At 38.3% G+C, this 24,826-nt stretch overlaps 2 protein-coding genes and 1 non-coding gene across 3 annotated transcripts; 2 read left to right on the top strand and 1 right to left on the bottom strand.

Annotated features, from left to right (window-relative positions):
* On the bottom strand, positions 1–2,107 carry CBG10537 (the record flags this gene model as incomplete). Its single annotated transcript, XM_002634826.1, has 5 exons — positions 1–170; positions 217–295; positions 671–869; positions 1,875–1,937; positions 1,986–2,107. The coding sequence occupies 5 exons, from the start codon at positions 2,105–2,107 to the stop codon at positions 1–3; spliced, it is 633 nt and encodes a 210-aa protein (XP_002634872.1).
* Positions 2,108–4,692: 2,585 nt separating this feature from the next.
* Positions 4,693–24,372, top strand: Cbr-cdh-8 (the record flags this gene model as incomplete). Its single annotated transcript, XM_045236353.1, is given in 29 exon segments — positions 4,693–4,747; positions 4,989–5,182; positions 5,814–5,948; positions 5,990–6,068; positions 6,608–6,711; positions 8,558–8,644; positions 9,207–9,359; positions 9,421–9,512; positions 9,707–9,814; positions 9,860–10,190; positions 10,237–10,350; positions 11,211–11,348; positions 11,430–11,757; positions 12,186–12,310; positions 12,362–12,580; positions 13,261–13,632; positions 14,354–14,724; positions 15,230–15,424; positions 15,480–15,650; positions 16,218–16,818; positions 18,012–18,122; positions 18,192–18,284; positions 18,333–18,542; positions 19,586–19,840; positions 20,810–20,887; positions 20,898–21,025; positions 23,433–23,673; positions 23,763–23,911; positions 24,255–24,372. The coding sequence occupies 29 exon segments, from the start codon at positions 4,693–4,695 to the stop codon at positions 24,370–24,372; spliced, it is 5,355 nt and encodes a 1,784-aa protein (XP_045094314.1).
* Positions 9,566–9,637, top strand: CBG28660. The gene has a single exon. It is a non-coding gene (tRNA).
* Positions 24,373–24,826: the final 454 nt, after the last annotated feature.

Raw genomic sequence — 24,826 nt, 5'->3', positions numbered from 1 at the left:
CTACTTGTTTCTCAACAAGAAAGTCTTAATATCAGTCCAAAAGTTCGAGTCATGGTACAAATAGGTCATGGATTTTTGTAGAGATCCTTGGAGTACTGTAGGATGAAATTCGAACAGCCAAAGGACCAGACCCCAAACCGCCGCGGCAAACCAAGGGAACACCGGGAAGTCTGGAAAAGTGTTTCTAACTTTTTTGGGATTTTCAGAAATTCTCACTTGGCTGAGGAATGATTTCTTCATTGGCAGCTAGTTTGGTGAGCCCTACCACGACACGGGATAGCAAGTACAAGTTGATCTGGAATTTAAAGAAATTTAAGCGATTCTGACCATTTTCAGTGGTCCGGAGAGCTCTTTATTTGAGATTTCTAGCTTTCAAATGAAGCCTTATTTAATTTTCAATAAGACGAATCGAATTGGCTTTTATAGTGCTTCAAAATGAGCCCAAACACGGCTAGGCTCCGCCAGTTTCAAAATTTCCCCTCGACACGCGACGCACCGACCGCGACGCGCCTCAAAAAATCAAAGTGGACGGATCCTAGTCGTGTTTGGGCTCATTTTGAAGCGCAAAGCAAGTGGGATTCAAATTTGATATTGAAAGTGCATAAAAAGGCTTCTGAAAATGGGAAAAATGACCGAAAATCCAAAAAAAAAAAATCCCGAAAAAATCTACCTGCATGTTAACCGCATTGTTCTCTCCGAACACATAGTAGCCCATGACAAACGCCGCCGCCGCACTATGCCACTCTTTTTTCTTGCCATCCATTTCGGATAGAGCTCCTTGGAGGAATTTGTAGGAGAAGACGAATTTGGCAAGGTTCAATGCGTGTGTTTTGGTGAGCCGGAAGATGGTGAGCAGTTTTTCGAGCACACTGGAAATTTCTGAACTTTTGGAATGTATTTTAAAATGGAGAGGAGGTCAAGGGCTTTTAAATAAAGTTTTCAAAATCGAAAAATGTTGATCTTGAAGCGAGTTACGCGTCTCCAAAGTTGGTGGCCTAGGAATCTAAAATTTGGTGGCCTAGATAACGAAAACTAGGCCATGCTGTATATTATTAGAAAGCTAAAGTTTTAAGCTACCATACCAAATTTTTAAAACTGCAAAGTCTTAATTTTGAAGAATGTTATAAGCATTCCAAAATGTCGAAATGTTAAAGAAAGTTACGCGTCTCCAAAGTTGGTGACATAGAATCCCAAAAACTTTAGAAAACTAGGCCATGTTGTTTATCATTAGAAAGCTGAAGTTTCAAGCTACCGTATTTTTTATACCTCGATTTTCAAAAAAGTTACGCTTCTCCAAAGCTAGTGGCCTAGAAACCCAAAACTAGGCCACTTTGTATATCATCGAAAAGCTAAAGTTTTAAGCTAATTGAATCTAAATATAAAAATTATAATGCTTGCACAGTGTTTCAAATAACTGGGGTCGAAATTTTTTTCTAGGTCACCAACAATAAAATTGGCGTAACTTGCCTTAAAGGTGATGGGACATGAAAAAAATAATGTTCTCGAAATTTCGTTCAAATATGCCCCTCGAGGAGTTGAACTTGTGAGGGCGATGATTGAGGGTGCGGCGCCGCTACCGACTGAGCCACGCGGGCAAAGAGAAAGCGCACGCCCGATTGCATACATAAAGGCGAGGACGACAGCTGTACGCAGAGTGACATTAAGCGTTGTACACCGTCACGGTAGAATGCATACTCTAGCTACAAAAAAACTACGAAAAATCTCCTGTCCCCCCACCTGTAAAATCTAGATTTTTCAATTCTGAAAACTGTGAAATGCTCAGAAAATGCTCAGAAAAACATTTTCATATTATTCTGCACATTTCAAAACATTTGACATTGCTCAAGATCCCAAAAAACTCAAAAATCACTTACGTTCCCTCTCCGAACAGGAACACCATCACCAAGGCGTGTGGCGCACGAATTCGAACTCCATATCTGGAATTTTTTCAAATTTTAAAAATTTGAAAAATCTGAAAATCCTACACCAATCCATTCCGAAGACCCTTTAAAGCAGCTAGCAGGAATTTTTGGTCCTTGAATTTGTAGAGCAACGAATTTCCGATGTTTTCCCAGTTTTCGATCAGAAATCGAACTGAATCGATCATGATTTATCTGAATTTTTTTTTTTGAATTCTCGGTTTGGCGGGAAATTGAAAAATTTAAAGATAGTTTTTTTTCAAAAAGACAGTTCCAGACAAAAATTTTAAGACAAAAAAGGTGAAAAAAAGCTGAAAATTGGGGTTGAAAGTGATTGATAAAGAATGATAAGAAGGCGGAGCATTGAAAACGGAAAAAATGGGAAAAAATGATAAGAAAATTTGAATTATGATTTCACACATGCACTTCCTGAAATGGGAAATAAGCCGGAAATTTAAAATTTTTGGAAAATCAAAAAATTCCAAAAATTCCAAAAAAAAATTTTAAGCACTTTTTGCTCTAAAAACTCAATCATTATAAGAAATTTAAGGAAGAAAATTTTTAAAAATTATTTTTAATTTAAATTTTTGAAATCGAAGCCATTTTCAGAAATTTCCAAAGTCTATGGCCTAGAAATCCATTTTTTGGAATTCCAGGCCATTGAAAATTGTCAAAATGCACCCAAAACCTCCCCAAAAGAAATAGTCTTGTCTTGCCTACAATGTACTGATTATATTGGAATCGTCTTCGCTCGTTTTCCCTGCGTCTCTCGTTTCTCTACACTCTCTCTCTCTCTCTCTCTCTCTCGTTCTGTATAGTCTATCTTATCAAGTATAGGCGATTCTAGTGTATAGGAAATAGAGTACAAGAAAAATGAATCACATAAATTCAGGTTAAATTGTTCCAGAATTCAAAGAGATGAGAAATTTCAAGCAAAGTAAAAAATCTGATAAAATTTGAAGTATTTTGACTCCAAATTTGACCAGGAAACTTGAAGTTCAAGATACTGTATACACCAGACCGCAAACTTTGAGCTCATTTAGCTCGTTTCCTGTCAAAGGTATCAAAAAGTGGTCAACTAACAAAATGTTGCTGATACTATGATAAACATTTTATTAGTTGACAACTTTTCAATATCTTGTACAGGAAATGAGATATATTGGCTCAATGTAAAGGGGATGTCATTCTGTCAGGCGGTTCCTAACAACCCGCCAAATTCGAGTCAACTTATCTCGGTTCCTGTAAAAGGTATCAAAAAGTGGCCAACTGATAAAATGTTGCTGATTTTATGATAAATATTTTACTAATTGAGACATTTTTTATATCTTTCATAGTAACCGAGATATAAGGGCTCAAAGTTGACGGGTTAGGTGGCTTTCTATTACAGTGTTTATGGTATTCGAAAAAGGTTTGAAATTGAAAATTCAGGGTCCAGATTTGTCTAATTTCAAATTTTTAAGTTTTTTTTAAACACCTTCTTATCATTTTTCGAAGAGATTTATAAGACGTTTCTTCTTTTATATCATCCTACCTGATCCAGGATCTTCAAATGCTATCAATCATTCCATCACTTGTCTGCTAATAAGGTGATAAATCTCCCACTTCAGAAAGAAGAAGGAATCATTTGTCGGATAAGAAAAGATGATCTCTTTTTTCTTCTTAATTAATTATCACATTTTGAAATTTTTTGAAGCATCCGACAGTGTAGAAATATCATAAAACCTGTAATGTCAAGTTTGAGCTCAATTATCTTGGTTCCTGTGAAAGATATCAAAAAGTTGTCAACTGATAAATAACTTCTGATAATATGATAAAGAGTTTATCAGTTAACAACTTTCGAATACCTCTCACAGGAACCAAGATAATTGAGCTGAAAGCTGACGGTTTTGGTGGGCTCTTGCTGTATTTTGCTCTATTAACTTTAGGTCAATTTATCTCGGTTCCTATAAGTGGTATCAAAAAGTTGTCAACTGATAAAATGTAGCTTATACTATGATAAATATTTTTTAGTTTACAACTTTTCGATATCCTTTACAGGAACCGAGATATATAGGCTCAAAGTTAAGAAGCTTAAGAAAGGGGGGGGGGGGGATTCAATTACAGGTTGTTCGGTATATTAGACTTGGTATAACAATGTTAATAGTCAGATCAGAATACTGACGATTGTGGAAAATTGGTTTCTATTCAAATTTTGCCAATTCCCAACAGATTCCTAAAATTTTAGAATCTCAAAAATCAAAAAAAAAATTCCAAAAATTTCTAATTTCTAATTTTCAGAGTCTCAGGAAATTCTTATTTTAAAAGTTTTCTCGACAAAAATTGTACATAAATGTTCCAAATTCTCCCAATTTTGAGAATTTCCCGAAATTTTGAATACATCCTTCCCAAATTGCTCAGCATAAGACCCCGAAACCTTATAATCAGACCTTTCCCCCCTTCCTTCCTCCTAAATTCCTTCCATAAACGTTTCAAATTATTAATAATCAAATTTCCTCGTCTTCACCCCATCAGCAGCCGTTCCTTTGCACTGCTTTATTCCCCTTCTCCCCACCCAAAATAGGCTCCGCCCACTTTCTGCGCCCTCCTCTTTCTATGTACTCTCTCGCTTCTCCCCCCATTTCGTCCGCCCCCCAAAGCCCTTTCTTCTCCGTTTGTGTCCTAAGAGGAGAATCTACAGTATTTCTAAAGTTTCTGAATTTTTCAATTTCTTACTAATTATTTAATTACTCTAATTTATTTCTAAAAATTCAATGAGGATATATAATCAACAACTATGATTCCTTTAAAGTTCCATCTATTTTTCTGGTTTTTCTGGTTTAAAGGGACAGGTAGGCGAATGTATATCACAGTTGGAAGTCTCTTTGAATTTCTAATTTTATTGGATTTTTTAAATCTGAGAATTTCTGGAAAATCAAAAAACATTTTTTTTACTATTTTTTTTTCAAAAAAAGATTATTTACCTAGAATAACCTTGTTCCATATACACCTACTTATTGCTAGGTAAACAAATATTAAATTAATAGAAATTGAAAAAAAAAATTCTTGACCTAATTTTTTTTGAAATTTCAGAATCTGCCCAACTTTTGGTCGAACCCTCGTTCCTCCTTGTTGAAGAGGATTGGCCAGTGGGGACCCATCTTCCTGTAACGCTCTGTCCTAAAAATGTCAAGATTCTCTCCGGCGACCCATCCAACTACTTTAGTGTGGTGAAAATCAATGAGACCTGCTCCACTTTGCAGTTGAATTTGGCTCTGGATGCTGATGTAAGTTCCAAAAAAAACAAAAAACATAATTGACCCCAACGGGGATCGAACCCGGACTTCTTGAACGGAAGACTAAAACACAGGCACTGCGCCACGCGGGCACCTTGGTGAGAGAGGTGTGGAGGGCCGTGATAAACGGGGAGGGCGCCGCTCCTCGTTGGCAACTGCCTGGAGGATGAAGGGAAATCCAAAAATGGGATTTTTTTCGAAAAATCCCGAAAAATCCAAAAAATCAATTTCGGCCTAATTTTTTGTAATTTTTTTGCATTTATTTTATAAAGTAAATATCTGTAGAAGCTTAGAAAATCCGAAAATCCCCAAGATCTATATACTTTTATGGTCTCTCTCTCTCTCTGTCAGCCCCGATGTATATGGCAAGTGATTAGTACATTTGGAAAAGAACGGTGCTGGCTACCGAAATAGCGTATAAACGGAAAGAAGAGGAGAAGAAGAAGAAGAAGACGTTAGCAATGATGCGCGAAATTTGCGTGCGGTAAAGAAAACTAAAGCCGCAAGGAACACACTTTCCTAGCGGGTGGGGGGGGGGCTGGGATGGGATGGTTTAGGAACCTTAAAAAACGATTTTCAGGGTTTTCTAGGCCATCATACAGAAAAACAAAAAAGGTTTTAGAAGGGGTTGGAGTTGAACTTGGGACCCTATGGAACCAAAAACTGGAGCACTGCCACTGCGCCACAGGCGCCGACAACAGCTGAAAGTGCGGTGGGCGATGATAAGCGGGCGACTTGCGGGTACTTTCTTGGAGAAGTTCGTGGCTTGCAGAGGATGGAGGGAGTGTACTATTCCAGGCCAATGGTCAATTAATAATTAAGGAGGATGCCCCAATTAGAGGGAAGAGATGGACAGGGGTGTCATTAAATCTAGGAAGTGAATAATAGGAGCGAAATCTAAACCTAACTTTATCTATTATTCATTTAGGTCGGAAATTGATCAGTGTCTACTTTGAAACTGACTATTTTGGCTTTTGGATGGCCAAGCTAGTTGGATATTCCATGACAGCGAAAAAAACAAAAAAATAATTAGGTCAAGAGGAATTGAACTCGGGACCTCTTGGATGATAGCGTGGAACACATCTACTACACCACTTGACTTCATTGGATGACAGCGCCATGGCGCTCACCTCTCGTCGCCCGGCGCCGCGCGCCCTCCACCACCTATACGCCCTCCACACCATAGCTCTCGTTGCATCCTGTGGCGCAGTTGGTGGGCGCCATGTTTCCATTTTGAAGGTCCCGGGTTCAATCCCCGCTTCGCCAAATTCTTTTTGCTTTTTTCGCTATGCCATCTAGAAGCTTCAGAATATTAGGCTTCGATAAGCAGATTATCCCAACACCATTACCGATTTCATCACATAAACTTGATCGAATTAGCTTTTCCTCCTTTTTTCCTTCTAAAAAAAGTTCCAGAAATCACAAGATCTTCCTACTTCTTACCAATAATCTATAATCTCCCAGTTTTCGTGACAACCGTCTTTCGACCTACAGTAATCCTCGCTGTTGCTCATCACGGAGTTTCTCGGAAGCTAGGAAGAAGATGGAAAGAAAAGTGTGAACTTTTGTCTTGTTTTGTATCCCTTCCCGTAAGAAAGTCAATATGAAAGGAAAAATCGTTCGGGTAGGGACCGAAGGAGAAGAAGACTTCTTTGTTGTTTACAGTACAGATTAGATTGGTCAGTCAGTCCCCATAGGGGGAAGATGGTCAAATATGTGTGATGTGATGACCCCCCCCCCCCCCCCCCTTTGCTTATTCTAGGGGTTTGAAATTTCGAAAAGTGCAAAAATTGCAAAAAACTCGAAAATCTAGAAAGGAAAACTGCTTCAAAATGGTTTTGGAGGGTTTTGGGACATATTACCATGGCTAGCGAAAAAAGTAAAAGAAAAATACACCAAGTGGAATTGAACCCATGACCCTTTGAACGATAACCTAGCGCACTACCACTGCGCCATACCTGGTGCGGTGCCCTCACACCGTTTGGGGTGGCGCCACCAGAGCCCGCGGCTGCCGCTTCTCTCCCTCCTTTCTTATACGCCCCCACCACATTTTGCTCAATTGACCTGTGTGGCGCAGTGCCTACACTCCCGCTTTTGGATATGACGCTCTCAAGTTCGATTCCACCCGGGCTCCTTTTGTTTTTTTGCAAAAGTGTTTAAAGGTGGGGGGACAGGAGATTTTACGGGGGATTTTTGGGGCCAGAGTATGCATTCTACCGTAACGGTGTACAACGCCTAATGTCACTCTGCGTACAGCTGTCGCCCTCGCCTTTATGTATGCAATCGGGCAACGCCTTTCTCTTTGCACGCGTAGCTCAGTCGGTAGCGGCGCCGCACCTCCAACACTCGCCTCGACAAGTTCAACTCCTCGAGGAGCATATTTAAACGGAATTTCGACAACATTATTCTTCTCATGTCCCCCCACATTTAAATGGGTTTACAACCATTTCGAAACACTTTTTCTTCCGTATTTCCACCTGAATAGCGTATTGAGAGGAGATAATCGTCCTTGCTTCTCGATTTGAATAGCATAGCCACCCCCTTCTCTATATAACAGGCGTGTAAATCGGAGAATAAGATGATGCCAAAGTTTTTTTTTGGATTCCTGGTAGGATTTCGAACAAAACCAAAAGGATTGTTGCCCTTGAGGCATTTTCTAGAGGAGAGAGGAAGAAGTAAATCCCAAAAACATAACACGTTTTGACGACTGATTGGTGGTGACTATGGATTCTTATTCTAGAAGAATGAGAAGAAGAAGAAGAGGAAGGAAATCAAAAGGAAACGGGGGTGCTAATTGAAAATGGAAAATGAATAATATTGGGAAATAGTATGGGAAGTGAGGAGAGGGGCAGAGAAATGGTTATTCGTTTGGCAGTAATAGTAATTAGGCGAAGACCTAGAGAATAGGAAATATTAGGGACCGATTTGAAAAATTCAGAATTGAACTTTGGAAAATTCCAAAAAAAAATTTTCGATTTCAGATTTATTCCACCCCTTGGCGACGGCTCACCCCCTAGCGGCGCAGCCATTTACCCTCCTTCTTATCCGCCTTCTCACCCTTAATCCTCTAATGCGCGCCGTGGTGTGCTGGCTAGCGACCTTGCTTTTGGTTCCGAAGGTCCCTGGTTCAATCCCCCTTTGGGCTCAAACTCTTTTTTTATTTTTAATTAAATCATTCTAGACAAGATAAAAGGCTTGCCGATGTCCAAAAGACACATCTAGAGTCTCTTAGACACGTCCGCCCAATTGACTTTCAAGTATTTTGCCTCCTGAATTGCAAACCACTCTCCTAATTATCCATACTATTTTCATAGGAATGGTTTCAAGTGTATCTATATGCATCATCCTATATTAATATATTTTCAGAAAGAAAACGCCGATGGAATACGGGGACAATCCTTTTCGCTCGTTGTCGCGGGGCCCAAAAAGTCGAGAGCCACATTGGAAGTGCAGGTGAGGGCAGTTGGGGTTACTGTAGCGAAAATTGGAGCGCAAAATTCAAAATTTTGGGTTACTGTACCCAATTTTCTCTCAAAAAGTGCTGAAAACCCCAAGCGAAAACAAGTTAGAAGTGTTTATGGAAGAGTTTAGACATGTTACCATGGCTAGCGAAAAAAGCAAAAGATAACTATGCCAGGTGGAGACGAACCTATGACCCTCTGAACTGAAGTCTGGCGCACTACCATTGCGCCACCCCTTGGTGTGGTGCCCTCACTCCAATTGGTGTGGCCAGAGCCCGAGGCTTGCCGCTTCTCCCCCTTTCTTGTACGCCCTCCACCACTCTTTCCTCAAATGACCTGTGTGGCGCAGTGCCTACACTCCAGATTTTGGATCTGAGGCTCACAAGTTCGACTCCACCTCGGCTAATTTTCTTTTTGCTTTTTCGCAAAATGGTTTAAAAGGATTTACAGTCATTTTGAAACACTGTTTCTTCTATATTTCGTGTTTCCCAGCATAATATTCGACGGAATAGCGTATAATGGTCCTAAACTTCCGCTAAATCTGCGATTTTCAGGTCGTGGATGTTAATGATAACGCTCCACAGTTTATCAACACCCCCAGCACATTTGAAATATCTGAAAATGCTGAAATTGGAACGGAACTTTTCAAAATCCACACTCTGGACCCAGACACTGGTATTTCAGGGATTTCTAGGTTTTCGATTGAGGTATTTTTCATTGTTTTCATTAGATTCCTCAAAAAATTTCACCTAAAAACTATTTTTCCAGGGAGACGAACATTTCCAAGTGGACAAGAGAAAATGCGCCAATGGAAAATGCTCTAGCACTCTGCGTCTCTCCAAGCAGCTTGACTATGAGAGGTGAGTCGGCGCGCCGCCGTTCTTATACGATAAGAGGCGCCTACAGGAATGTGTCCTCGGTAGTATAGTGGTGAGTATCCGCGTCTGTCACATGCGAGACCCGGGTTCAATTCCCGGCCGGGGAGAAATCCTTTTTTCTTTTTTGTTTTCTTCGTACTCCTATATAATGACTTCTGGAGGTCCTATTTTTTCAGCAAATCCCTCCACACCTTCAATATCACCGTAAAAGACGGAGATCCACACTCCAACCGGACGCATACAGTAACCCATACTGTCACAGTACAGGTTAAAAATGAAAATGAGTACGTCTGCTGAATTTTTTACTAGATTTTTTAAAATTGTTTCAGTGAGCCACCCAAATTCCTGACGGATTTCTCCAAATTGTTTGAAATCTCCAAAAATGCTAAGTCTGGCGATACTGTAGCTGAAATTGAGGCTCTAGACGTGGAGAATTCAGATGGGCAGGTGGAATTCGGGATTTCTGAAAACCCAAATTTCCAAATTGATGCCAAAACTGGAATATTGACCCTAAACCAGCTCCCTAGTACAGAAGACGTGCAAATACTGAAAATCAAAGCCACGTCATCGAAAAATCAAAAATCCAGAGAAGTGGAAATGCGACTGAAAGTGTCTGAAAGTGTTCCAGAGAATAAAGAAGAGCCGAAAATTGAAAATCAGGTATTTCTAGAATTTTTCTAAAATTTTTAATTTTTAAAAAATCCAGGAAAAACCAACTGGCGAGTTCTGTGAATTCCCAATCTACGAGGCTCATCTGGTTCAGGGTACCGGCCAGTTTTCAGCTCCTTTAAGGATTAAAACCTTGAAATCTGTGAATGAGGTTGGTGTTTTTGGGTTTATCTTTTTGAAAGCTTCAAAATAAGCATAAACACGAACATATTCGAAATTTTTGATTTTTTGGTATGGTTAGGTTCGGTAAAATGTCCCATAACTTTGTTATTTTTCTGCGGACTACGATGAAATTTATATTATTGGGTTCAGCTTAACAAGAGCTTCAAAATGAGTATAAACACGACCTATTTTGGAAATATTCGATTTTTGGCAATTTGGGCGCCAAATTCGAAATTCCGCTATTTTAAAGAATTACTCATAACTTGGCTAGTTTTTATCCATTTTCAGGGAAATTACTAATTTTGAGTTTCTTGTGATTAGGGCTTCAAAATAAGTATAAACATGATCTAATGATTTTCGATTTTTGGCATTTTTGGCGCCAAATTCAAAATCTCTTTTTTTAGAATGACTTATAACTTGGCTAGTTTTCATTCATATTCAACAGAAATGACACCATTCAATTTTTCTCGTTGTGAGCTTTAAAATGAGTGTAAACATGACCTATTTTGAAAATTTTGTTTTTTGCTTTTTTTGGCGCCAAATTCGAGATTCCCAATTTCAGGCAATTGCTCATAACTCGGCTGGTTTTGAAGCAGTTACAACGAAAACTATACCATTGAATTTGTTGTGTTTTAGGCTTTCAAACGAGTATAATCATGACCCACTTTGAAATTTTCCAATTTTTGGGTCCCACCACGAAAATGTGCCAAAATTTGAAAATTTTCAAACTGTGTTTTCAAACTGTTAATACTCATTTTGAAGCTCTTGAAAAGCTTTGCAGTAATATATAAGTTTCGTGGTTTAGAATTGAATTTTAAGAGGATTACAGTAATAAAACTGAAAAGTAAGATATTTCAGGAAAAGCCTCGCCTAATTGGTGGCTCTGAAAGTTTCGATCTGAAAGTTTTGGATGATTTTCATATGGAATTAACCATTATAGACTCGAAAAAAATAGCAGCTCAGAATTTGGATAATGCGCAGTTATTGGTGAGTTTTGGAATTTTTGAAAAAAAAACAATTTTTTTTAATTTTTTCAACTTTTTAAAATTTCTCAAAAATTAATTCCAGGTGAAATCTTTATCGGGTCAATGTCGTATTGTGCTCCGCTCCATGGCTCCAACTCCGCCCCCAAAATTGGCTCCGCCCACTCAAAAACTAAAAATGATTCCGAAATTTGAAAAATCGGAATACCAGTTTCAAGTGATGGAAAATCGAGAGCCAACAGTTTTAGGGGGTGTTAAAGTGATAAGTGATGGACCAGTGACTTTTGAGTTGTTGGGAGAAAATGCCGCGAAATTTGAAATTGCTCAAAGTGGAGAAATTCAAAATTTGGAGAAAATCGATCGGGAGGAATCGGAAAAGTTCGAATTGATAGTCAAAGCGACGGATCAGAATGGTAATACTGGGACACAAAATTTCAAAAATTTCAGCTTATCTTGAATTTTATTCAACTTGTAATTTTTTTTGAAAATAAAAAAAAATTTAAATCTTTACTATTAATAATCAACAAATTCTGTGTGTGGGTCCGTTTGTTCCGTGTCACCGGCCCGAGCGAAGGAACCAGGAGACCAAAATTTCTCAAATTTTCACAGATAATCCAAAATAGTAGCAAGATGATGCCCCAATGTTTCGTTTTTCGAATTTTTGATTTTGAAGCCTTCTGGAGACGTTCCCTGGTTTCGCGCCGAAGGCGCACCAACCAGCTGTTTGAAGCGCCGGAGGCGCGGCAAACAAGCTGGTTTTTTGAAAATTCATTTAAAAATTTTTTAATTTAAATTAAAATTTTTAAATGTTTAAATTTTAATCTAAATTCCCAATTTCCAGGCGCCTCTGCAAAAGCTCAACTTCAAATATCTGTAAAAGACGAAAATGACAATTCGCCAATTTTCGAAAAATCACATTATGTGATAACGGTGGATGAGGGGAAAAGTGAGAAACTGAAGATTAAGGTAAGAGACTACAAACTACAAAAACTACAAAAACTACAAAAAATCTTCTAGGCTACTGATCTGGACGCCGAGAAGAATGGCCAAATTGTGTACTCGATAGATCAAAAAATGGAAAAGCTGCCAATCGATATTTCACCGGATGGAATGCTTTTTATCGGTGCGATTGATAGAGAATCTATGGAAACGAATGAAGTGAATCTGACGGTGACGGCCTCGGATTCTGGAGAGCCGAAGAGAAGCTCCAGTGTGGTGGTTACCATTAGGGTTAAGGTGAGTCGTTGAGGAGGCCCTAACTTTTTTATTTTTAAGTCTAATTTCCTGAAATATAGATTTTCGTCTTTGTCTTGTTCATTGCTTCAAAATGAGTATAATCATGACCTACTTTCTGAAAAATTTTGATTTTCGGCATTTTTGGCGCCAAATTCGATTTTCCAATTCAGGAGAATCCCTCATAACTTTGTTAGTTTCTATGCAATTCGAACAAAACCTATGCCATTAAATTTGTTATAATAAGTGCTTCAAAATAAACATAATCATGACCTAGTTTTGAAAATTTTGATTTTTGGCAATTTTTGGCTCCTAACTGAAAAAGGATTTTTCTGAAAACCGCTCATAACTTGGCTAGTTTTGATTTGATTACGACAAAAATTATACCATTAAATTTGTCGTAATGAGAGCTTTAGATTGAGTATGATCATGACCTAGTTTCAAAAATTTCAGTATTTGCCATTTTTGGCCCCAAACTTGATTTTTGAATTTTTGGAGAATCACTCATAACTTGGCTAGTTTTCATTCAATTTGGATGAATTTAATACCGTTGAGTTTGTCATGCTTTACTCATTTTAAAGCGCTAAATGTGCTGAGTACAAATTTTCAATAAAATTCAATGTTTAAACAAGTTAGGAGATGTTACAACGATTTTAAAACTTTGAAAATCTAGCTTTTTCCAGGACATCAACGATAACGCTCCAATATTCTCAAACTCTCGCTACTCGATCCCACTAGACGCCAATATCTCTCCTGGTGGAGTCATTGGACGTCTTCAAGCCACCGATTCTGATGCCACGTCACCAAACAACTATGTGACGTATTCAAGTGCAAATCCTCAGTTCAAAGTGTCAGATTCCGGTGAAATCGTGTTCATTGGACCCGGAATTTTGGATAAAAACGTGAATTTGGAGTTCAATGTGACCGCATCGGATGGTGGTGATCCGGAGAATCAGGCAGTGGCTCAGGTGGTGTTGAATGAGCATCGAGCGATGAAATCAATTGAAAACGAGCTGACGACACAGATCAATAGTAATGATACGGGAGGAGAGAAGGTGAGAAGGGAGCCAAATGATCTAGATTTTTGAAGAACGTACCGTGAATGCACCGATAAAAAGACATCTCTAACTTTAAGCCAACTTATCTCAATTCCTGTAAGAGATATCAAAAAGTGGTCAACTGATAAAATGTTACTGATATTATGATAAACATTGTATTAGTGAACTGCTTTTTGATATCTCTCATAGGAGCCGAGATAAACTGGCTCAAATTTGGAAAGTCGACGCTTGCCAAATGAGCGACACCGTCGGCTGCCGACCTCTTAACTTGAAGCGCATTTATCTCGGTTACTGTAAGAGCTATTAAAAAGTGGATAACTGATAAAATGCTTATCATTAAATCAACTACATTTTATCAGTTAACTACTTTTTGATATCTTACTCAGGAACCGAGATGAATCTGCTCAAAGTTGGAAAGTCGGCGCTTGCCTGATGAGCTACACGGTCAGCTGCCGAAATCTTAACTTTGACTCGGTTTATCTCGGTTACTGTGAAAGCTACCAAAAAGTGGTCATTTTAGAACGTCTGTTATAATGGGCTCCATCTTAATTTCGAATCTTTATATCTCAATTACTGTTAAAGATATCAAAAAGTTGTAAACTAATAAAATGTTTATCATAACATCAGCTACATTTTATCAGTTAACCACTTTTTGATAACTTGCACAGAAACCGAGATAATTGAGCTCAAAGAGCAGTTATATAATTTTTTCTTCCAGTCCGAAATCAAATGGCTCAACGCCGGCATGCCTGGCTACACCTACGAAATCATTCAAGCCTCTGCTCAAGGCTTCCCAGATTCAGAAGTCGCCACGTGGATATCCATCGACGCGAAATCTGGAAGAATCCATACGCTGAAAAAAGTGGACCCATCAAGAGTGAAACAAATCAAACTACACATTTCAATGAGAAAAGGGAAACGAGAGGTGCCAGTGGAGTTGATCATCAATGTGATGGATACCGATGACGTCACACCGATCTACAGTAATCCTACAGTACCCCGAAAGTTTGTGACAAGTGAATCGGCGACTGTCGGGACTACTGTAGGTGAGGTGCCAGTGGAAGGGGTCAAATCGACAGATGACATGAAGTAGGTGGAAGCTACAGTAATCCCACACTAACTTGTAACTATAGTAACTCTAACTTATACCTATGGTAACATTAACTTAAACCTACAGTAACCGAAACATAACATTACAGTAACCCTGGTTTATAACTACAAGAACCCTAACTTTTACCTACAACAACTCAACCTACAGTAATCATAATTTAAACCTACACTAACCCAAACTTATACCCACAGTAACCAAAGCTCATACCTCCAGTAGCTCGAACATATACCTACAATAATCAAACAAATACCTATAGTAACATCAACTCATACCTACAGTAACCCAAACCAACAGTAACCCAAGCTTATACCTACTGTAACCCTAACCCATTTTACCCCGTTTTTTCACTTGAACCTACAGTAACCATGATTTAAACCTACAGTAACCCAATCTACAGTAAACCTAGCTTAAAACTACAGTAACCCAACTTGCAGTAACCCTATCTACAGTAACCCTAGCTTATACCTACAGTAACCCTTTCAGATACACCCTAAAAATCACATCCGGACCAAAAGGAAAACTCCAAATCGATCGATTCGGAACAATTCGAATTTTGAAAACTTTGAATTTCGAAACCGAGCGAAAAATCGAAGGAATCATTGAATCGAAACTTCTGAAAAACTCCAAAACCGCCACGTGTCCATTCCTACTAACCATTCAAGATGCTAACGATAATCGGTTACTAATTATCATAATTAAGGGTAATTAATTAACTCAAAGATACTTTTTTCAGACCAATCTTCAAGAATTCCTCAAATTTCGCGGTTTCCATTCTGGAGAACTCGGTTTTGGGTACGGTACTCGATCTACCGTATCCGTTGGCTACCGATCGAGACAGTAGTAAATTTGCGTCGTTGAAGTACAGTATGACTGGAGATGAGGGATTCTTTAAGATTGATGAGAGGTGAGTTTTACCGTAAACATTCTAATAGAATCTTTGAGCTCGTTTATCTTGATTCCTGTGGAAGATATCAAAAAGTGGACAACTGATAAAATGTTACTGATAATATAATGAACATTTTGTTAGTTAATAACTTTTTGATATCTCTCACAGTAACCGAGATAAATCGACTCAAAGTTAGCGGGTCATTTTAGAACGTCTGTTATAATGGGCTCCATCTTAATTTCGAATCTTTATATCTCAATTACTGTTAAAGATATCAAAAAGTTGTAAACTAATAAATTGTTTATCATAATATCAGCAACATCTTATCAGTTGACACCTTTTTGATTTCTTTCACAGGAAGCGAGATACATTGGCTCAAAGTTTTGGGTCCCCTTCTGTCACGCCCACCGCAACCTCCAGCTAAGCGCGTCCACAGAACGTTTAGTGCTGTATCTCACTTCTTGTGGAAGATATCAGAAAATTGTTAACTGGTAAAATGTTTATCATATTATCAGCAACATTTTATCAGTTGACTACTTTTTCATATCCCCCACAGGAACCGAGATAAATTAGCTTAACTTTCAGCAACTCCACAATCCGCCTCGTCGCTCCACTGGACTACGAGACCCAACGCGTTCATTCCCTGAGCATCAAATGCGTCGATAACCAAGGCCAAGATCCCCACCACGAGGTCTTCGCCTCAATCACAGTTACAGTAATCGATGTGAATGACAATGCGCCAGTTATCCATAACACTGATCTCACCCATTTATCAATTGAGGAGGATGCCCAACCAGGACAAGTGATCACAGTTCTAGTGGTTTCGGATTCAGATGAAGGAGGTGTTCAGAAGACGTCAATTGATGCGAATTCAACACTTTTCCATGTGGACCAGGATAAGAAACTGGTTGTTCAAAGCCCGCTTAAAGGACACGCAGGCCAACGAATCTGCTCTACAGTAACCGCTCGGGACCCAGGGGGACTGACTGCCACGTCACCGTACTGTGTTACAGTATACCCGGCTAAGAACACTCATCACAATCCGTTGGTAGTGTCTCCGAAACAGAATTCAATTCACTATTTCGATGAGAACATTGTTTATGAGGAATTATTGAGGGTGAAGGTGTTGGAGGAGGAAGGAGAGCGGGATAATGTGAAGTTCCGGTTGGATGAGATGTTTAAGAAGGTGGGGGTTTCATTCAAATTTGGATTCGGCTAGTGATAAGCTTCAAAATGAGTATAATCATGACATATTTTTGAAAATTTGTGATTTTTGGCATTTTAGGCGCCAAATTCCTTTTTTTTCAATTTTGGTAAATCACTCATAACCTGACTAGTTTGGATGCAGACTTAATGAAATTAATATCATCGAATTTGTCATTTTAACAGCTTCAAAATGAGTATAATCATGACCTAGTTTCAAAATTTTTGATTTTTGGCAATTTTGGTGCCAGCTCAAAAAACGAAGCTGTGCAAAATTGCTCATAACTCGGCTAGTTCTGATTCAATTTCATTGAAAATGCTACCATTTGATTTGTCTTGTTAAGTGCTTCAAAATTAGTATAAACTTGACTTAGTTTCAAAAATTTTGATTTCTGGAATTTCTGGCGCCAAATTCGATTTTCGAAATTCTGGAGAATGGCTCATAAATTGGCCAATTCTCATTCGATTTTGACAATAACTAAATCATTGAATTTGTTTTGTTAAAGGCTTCAAAATGAGTATAATCACGACCTAGTTTCAAAAATTTTTGTTTTTGACATTTCTGGCGCCAAATTCGATTTTTCAATTTTCTTAGATTCACTCATAACTTGGCCAATTCTCATTCGATTTTTACAAAAATCAAGTTTTTAAATTTGTTTTGTTCAGAGCTTCAAAATGAGTATAAACTTGACCTAGTTTCAAAACTTTTGATTCCTGGAATTTCTGGCGCGAAGCTGAAGGAACGAAGCTGTGACAAATTTCTCAGAACTCGGCTAGTTTTGATTCAATTTCACCAAAAATCCTACCATTCAATTTTTTTGTTTAGAGCTTTAAAATTAGTATAAACTTGACCTAGTTTCAAAAATTTTGATTTTCGGCGTTTTTGGCGCCAAATTCGATTTTCCGATTTTCGGAGATTCGCTCATAACTTGGCTAGTTTTTTTTCAAATTGTATGAAAATAATACCATTTTGTTTGTCGTTGACAGGGCTTCAAAACAAGTATAAACATGACCTACTTTGAAATTTTTCGATTTTTGGGTCCCGCCACGAAAAAGAACCGTAATCCAAAGTTTTCGAAAAACATGCCTTGTTTATACTCATTCCAAAGCTCTTAATGTGATGAGTATGAATTCGTTGTCCAATTTAAAAATGAAATCAATTCCGTGGGTTTTCAGGACTGGCAAATGTTCACCATCGGTGAGACAAACGGAAGCCTCCGAGCCAAGCAGCCGTTTGATTTCGAGAAGAAGACGGTTCATGAGATTAAGGTGAGTGTTATTAAAATTGTATTTCAGCTCCTTAAGGTTTTGGGTTGTCGGAAAAAATTTTTTTTTACATTTCTCTGAAATTTCCAGATCCTCGCTTGCCGTGTGGACAATTGCACCTCAACACATCTTTTCATATCTGTGAACGATCGGAATGATAACTGCCCAATGTTCCCCAAACAGGTACAGTAATCCAAAAACATTGTTTTTTCAAAAATTTCAAATTTCCAGGACGTCCGCCTTACTGTCCTAGAAAACGAGAAGGGCAAACGACAAGTGGGTCGGATTCCAGCCGCCTTGGATTCAGACTTTCATTCGGACAACACCAAAGTGTGCTATACCACTGATACGCCCATTTTCTTCTTCGCCGACCCGACACTTCCAGTGCTTTTCACAAATTCCAGTTTTGACAGAGAACACAAAAAGCAGCATCAGATTACGGTATGTGGTTGGGTTTGTTTTGAGGAGAGCTTCAAAACGAGTATAAACATGACTGGATTTTGAGAAATTTTTAATTTTGGCGCATTTTTGTGGTGGGACCCAAAAATGGAAAATTTTCAAAATTGGTCATGATTATACTCATTTTGAAGCTCTCAACAAGAAAAATTTAATGGTAAAGTTTTTGTCGGGATTGAACAAAAACTAGCCAAGTTATGAGACATTCTCTTTGAAAAAAGAAATTTTGAATTTGGCGCCTAAAATGCCAAAACTTAAAAATTTTCAAAATTGGTCATGATTATACTCATTTTGAAGCCCTTAACAAGACAAATTTAATGGTAAAGTTTTTGTCGGGATTGAACAAAAACTAGCCAAGTTATGAGACATTCTTTTAAAAGATGCAATTTTGAATTTGGCGCCTAAAATGCCAAAACTTAAAAATTTTCAAAGTAGTTCATGATTATACTTACCTTGAAGCTCTGATTGAGTTGAACAAAAGTATATAAGTTTCATTCTAATTTGCTCAAAACTACTCAAGTTATAAGTGATTCTTTGCATAAGGAAAATTCAAATTTGGCGCCCAAATTTCCAAAAACGGAAAATTTTCAAAATAGGTCATGATTACACTCATTTCGAAGCTCTTAACAAGTCAAATTCATTGGTTTAGTGTATGTTGTAATTGATTCAAAACTAGCCAAGTTATGAGTTATTCTTTGGAAATATGAAATTTTGAATTTGGCGCCAAAAATGCCAAAAATCAATAATTTTCAAAATAGGTCATGTTTATACTCATTTTGAAGTTCTTGCCAAGACAAATCGAATGATAGCATGTTTGTTATGGTTGAATAAAAATAAGCCGAGTTATGAGTTATTCTTTGGAAATATGAAATTTTGAATTTGGCGCCAAAAATGTAAAAAATCGACATTCTTCGAACTAGCCGGTGTTTATGCTCATTTTGAAGCTATTTCTAAGCTGAACACAAAAATATGATTTTCATCGAAATTATGCGAAAACTAATCGAGTTATGGATCATTTTGTTTTCCAGATCACCGCCTACGACTGTCATCTTTCGTGTCGAGACCCACACAAGCCAATCAACGGAACCATCGTGGCCCTAATTGATGTTCTAGATGTCAACGATAATTTCCCAAAGTTCTCTGAGAAAATCTACACAACTACCGTAGTCCAGGGACACGTCACCAGTGGAAGTCACATTTTGACAGTACAGGCGACGGATGCGGACGAGGAGCTGGAGGGATTGAAGTACAGTATACGAGGATTTGTTCGATCGCCTAGTCAGGTAGAGAATTTGAATTTTGTGGATACAGTACCTTCAACATACAGTATACCGTACAACATATTTTGAAATTTCGCAATTTTAGTCTGTTTAAACTTTCTATCTCAATTCCTGTTAGAGATATCAAAAAGTGGTCAACTGATAAATTACTTATCATAATATCAGTAGCATTTTATCAGTTGACTACTATTTGATATCTCCTACAGTAACCAAGATAAATTGGCTCAAAGTTATGAGGCCTGCAACCGAACCGTAGCTCATGCACCGATTGTTCAACTTTAAGCCCTTATATCTCCGTTCCTATAGGAGATATCAAAAAGGGATCAACTGATAAAGAACTTCTGATAATATGATAAACATTTTATCAGTTGATCACTTTTTGATATCTCCTACAGTAACCAAGATAAATTGGCTCAAAGTTATGAGGCCTGCAACCGAACCGTAGCTCATGCACCGATTGTTCAACTTTAAGCCCTTATATCTCCGTTCCTATAGGAGATATCAAAAAGGGATCAACTGATAAAGAACTTCTGATAATATGATAAACATTTTATCAGTTGATCACTTTTTGATATCTCTTACAGGAACTGAGATATAAGGGTTTAAAGTGGAAGCTTAAAGTTGCGCTTGATTTTGGCGCTAAAAATTAAGCTTCGACTTAAGTCTTAACTTCAAACCCCTATATCTCGGTTACTGTAGAAGATATCAAAAAGTTGTCAACTGATAAACAAATGCTGATTTTATGATAAACATTTTATCAGTGGAACACTTTTTGATATTTCTCATATAACAACTGGGATAAATTGACTCCAAGTTAGAGAGGCCGTCGTGGGCCGCCGCGACCCTGACGATGTTTATATTCATTTTGAAGCCCTTGACCTCAAAAAATCGATAATTCTATTTTCAGTCCTTCACGGCATCCGAATCCCCAATCCAAATCGATAAACAACTGGAGAAATCACGGCAAACGAGCTGCTCAAAGACTCCTCCTACTCGTTTACAGTAGTGGTTACCGATGGTGCCGGACACGAGGATACTGCATCGGTTATGGTAGGCGGAGTGTCGTACTGTATTTTTTGAAAACTCTGAGCAATTTCAGATATCCGTGGTCACATATGCTCAGCAGACTGAGCTGGTGTTCGATGCTCCATTCGAGTTGATCATCAAAAACGAAAAGAAGATTGCAGAGTGAGTTCCTTTAGAGCCCATATATCTCGGTTACTGTAGGAGATATCAAATAGTGGTCCACTGATAAAATATAGCTGATATTGTGATAGACATTTTGTTAGTTGATCATTTTTTGATATCTTTTACAGCAACCCGAATAAATTGGCACAAAGTTTAGGCTTTTATCAGCCTCCAACTTTAAGGCTCTTTATCTCACAAGGGAACCATGTTTAGCCTTCATCTCAGAATTTTTTCTAAATTTGCTCATTTATAGTTTCAAATACGGGCTTTCTTGTGATGCATTTGGTTTTCAGCACTAATTTCTAGAAGTCGAGTTATGGGCTGTTTAGGTGATTTCAGTACTAATTTCTCACTTTTGGAGTGAGTTTTTGAAAGGGTTAACGGGAGTCTTTTGGCATTATTTGAGTGTCAATCGCAATTTTAAAGGTTTCTCTACAATCTGACAAAGTTTCCTCATTTTTCAAAAAAAAATTTTTTGAAAAAATTTTTGCCATGGGTACCCTTTGCGAAATTTTACAATTTTTCGAAAATTGTTTAAATGTGCTAAAATGAATTCTAAACGCATAAAAACGATAAAATGAGTCTTTTCACATGATTCTGTAGCCTATATCCGTTTTGAAATCCGAAATAAGTGATTTCTTCCAAAACTCCAATGAATCGTAGTCCTTAGAAAATCACCCAATAGCACTTAAATCTTGTGAAAACATAGATTTACATACTTCTTGACTGATTTATAACAGTTCCGCAACCAATGTGATCAAAACGGGGGATTTAGACTGACATTTTGAGTAGATAAGGCTTTTCAGCAGTGCTTCAAGAATTTTTCAGAAATTATCTTTTTCGAGCTTTTTTCCTACTGAAATAATAGAGCAAACATAGTTTTGATTTTCGAAAAGTTCAAAAAATTCCTCCAAAATCAAAGAAAAAAAAAGAAAAAAGAAAATGGAGAGTGACGGAATCGAACCCCAAACTTGTGATTACTATTCATCCCCACTATCCACTCGACCACTGTTCACAGGTCCTGGGCGCGCATACGCATAATGGATGGGCGACGGAGGACGCGCCAATGAATTGGGTACAGGGAAAGGACGCCGGTATGGGGCATATACGGGGCATATGGGGCACACCGCCGCCGCAAAGCATCTCCTCGCCTGGCTTGCTGGCACTCGATGAAATGAACTAAAACGTTGGTTGGGGGTTCCTAGAAGTGTCAGTTAAGTTCTATTGTGATGTGATTTTGTTCAGGTCTTCCGATTTCGTACTTTTCCTTTATTATTCCATATTCTTTTATATTTTGAACGACATATTACTGATTTTTCGAAACTCAATGTTTTGGTTTTGAAAAAGATTTATGGCAGTTTCCATTTAAATTTGATATGCAATCAAAAACAGAACAAAATGGGAAAAAATTCGCTAAAAATTGTTTTTTTTTCATTTTTTCAAAAAATGTCTCACTTTCACTTTTTTTGAAATTACATGAAAAATTGAAAATTTTTATAATTTAAACTTTGTAATTATTGTATACTTACCAACTTACCGTTTACTCCACCTGAAAATACGATTTTTACAATAATTACAAAGTGAAATCAAAAAATCTCAATATCACCTATTTTGGCGAAAAACATAGCAATTAACGAGTGAAAGACATGATTCTGCAAGAATTCAGCGATTTTTTATTCTGCCATAACTCTTTTTCACAAAAAACATCGAAGGAATAATCGAAAAACCAGAAATGTAGGCTCGAATTGACGAAAAATTGACAAAGTTGCCGGTGTGGATTTACGGTAAACAATGGACGCATCCGGGATTTCGGAGTGTTGTAGTCGGCCTACCGTATCAGACCCATATCGCACACATCGCCCACCCACCTAGAATCCATCTAGGATACGCGCGCATTCGGAACACTCGATTCAGCCTCTCCCGCATCGCACACATATGAGACTCATCGCAGCTCATTGTTCGCGATATGTGTCAAACGGACTTCTAGAGGATCGCATATGGATCGGGTCTTTTATGCGCATCATCGCCTAGGACCTGTGTTTCTCGTTTCTTCCACAGTGGAGAATGTATAGAGGAAAGGGGGGGGGGGAAGTGGAAGGGAAGGAGGAGACCAAAAAACAGCATATTTTCAGATGGACTTTTCTCGACTTCTAGAAATTAGTGCAGAAAACCGAATACACCACAAGAAAGCCCGTATTTGAAACTATAAATGAGCAAATTTAGAAGAAATTCTGAGATGAAGGCTAAACATGGTTCCCTTGTCAGTTCCTTTGAAAGATATCAAAAAGGGATCAACTGATAAAGAACTTCTGATAATACGATAAACATTTTATCAATTGACAAAATTTCGATATCTCTTACAGTAACCGAGATAAATCGACTTAAAATTAACACTTCCAAATTACAGTAATCTCTCCAACGCGACCGGCCTCCAAACCATCGTCGACAAATGTCGCCAAAACTCGAATTTCACCCTGATGCTGGTCCATTTCATGGATCGAGATGGCCAATTTGTTAACGTGGATCGTGCTGTGAATCTTCTGATGACGTCATCAGCAGAATCCAGAAGAGAGCTGAGAAGTGTGTATGGTCTACGAGAAGCCTTCCCACCGGTCCCCATTCCTTCAAGAGTGCCTCAGTATATATTGGTAAGTTGTCTTTTTTAGAATATTCCAAAATTCTAGACATCTGGAATATTCTAGAAGATTCTAGAAAATTCAATTTCTGAAAATTCCAGATCGCCGTTCTTCTCTTCCTGGCTATCTCCATCTTCTCCATGTGTATTTGGTGTCGTCAGCGGAACAATTATGAGCGAAAACTGAGACACATTTCCGCACAAGCGTCTACCATAAATACAGTAACCCTGGGGAGGGGTGGGAAGAATATGTGAGTCGTTCTTCCAATTTTTTGGGCCTATAAAATAGCCCAAAAAACAATAAAAAGAGAAAGGCCCTAGTGGGGAGTCGAACCCCGGACCTTGAGATCCAAGGCCTAGCCCGTTAGCCATTACACCAAGAACTCATTTTGAGTTATTGGGCAATATGGTTGGCTCTTGGACGTTTTAGAACTCGACATTCTAAAACATGACATTTCAGAACTTCCTGCATTTTTGCATAGTGGTTTTTGCACATGCAGAAATGTAGAAAGTTCCGAAACGTCGTGGTTCCGAAACGTCCAGGCCAGGAGCCTGATGGCTATGATAAACCTATCAAAAATCCTCTTTTTGCAGCGGAAACCCCGCCTATGGAGAAATCCCAATTGTGACGTCACGCCATCATCACCCTCCACCGGCTCCGCCTCCTCCCACGACGACATCTGGAGTGAATCTTCAATCCACAGAACTATAAAACTTCTCATTTTCTTTGATTCTTCCAAAATTGCCATATTTTTTGTCTCCTCAATCCGTTTTTGGTGCTTCTTCGTTTCTTTGCTCTTTTTCTTCTTCGCTTCTAGTCCATGTTTTGTCTTTCTTCGTTTGCTCAATACTGGTGTTTTTTTTGTCTGAAAATGACTTTGGATTAAAAAAAAATAAAACAAAAAAATTAGAAAAAAGAATGGTCGAAAAAATTGGCTGAAAATCGCCCGAAAATAACTTAAAAAGCGCTATAAATGGCGATCAAAAAACGGCTGAAAATCCGGACACCCGGACACACAGACGGACACCGTTAGGCCTCCATTTTTGGCGCTAAAAATGCCATTTTTAAGCCGATTTTCATAATTTCTGGCTTAAAATGGTCGGAAATTAGCTTGAAATAGGCTAGAAAAGCTGAAAAATGATGTAGGATTTTCAGATTTTTCATA

This window comes from Caenorhabditis briggsae (assembly GCF_000004555.2).
Source record: "Caenorhabditis briggsae complete genome, chrIV, whole genome shotgun sequence".
Lineage (NCBI taxonomy): Eukaryota > Metazoa > Nematoda > Chromadorea > Rhabditida > Rhabditidae > Caenorhabditis > Caenorhabditis briggsae.
The sequence above is the reverse complement of the archived record's forward strand: the minus strand, read 5'-3'. Positions and strand labels throughout refer to the sequence as shown.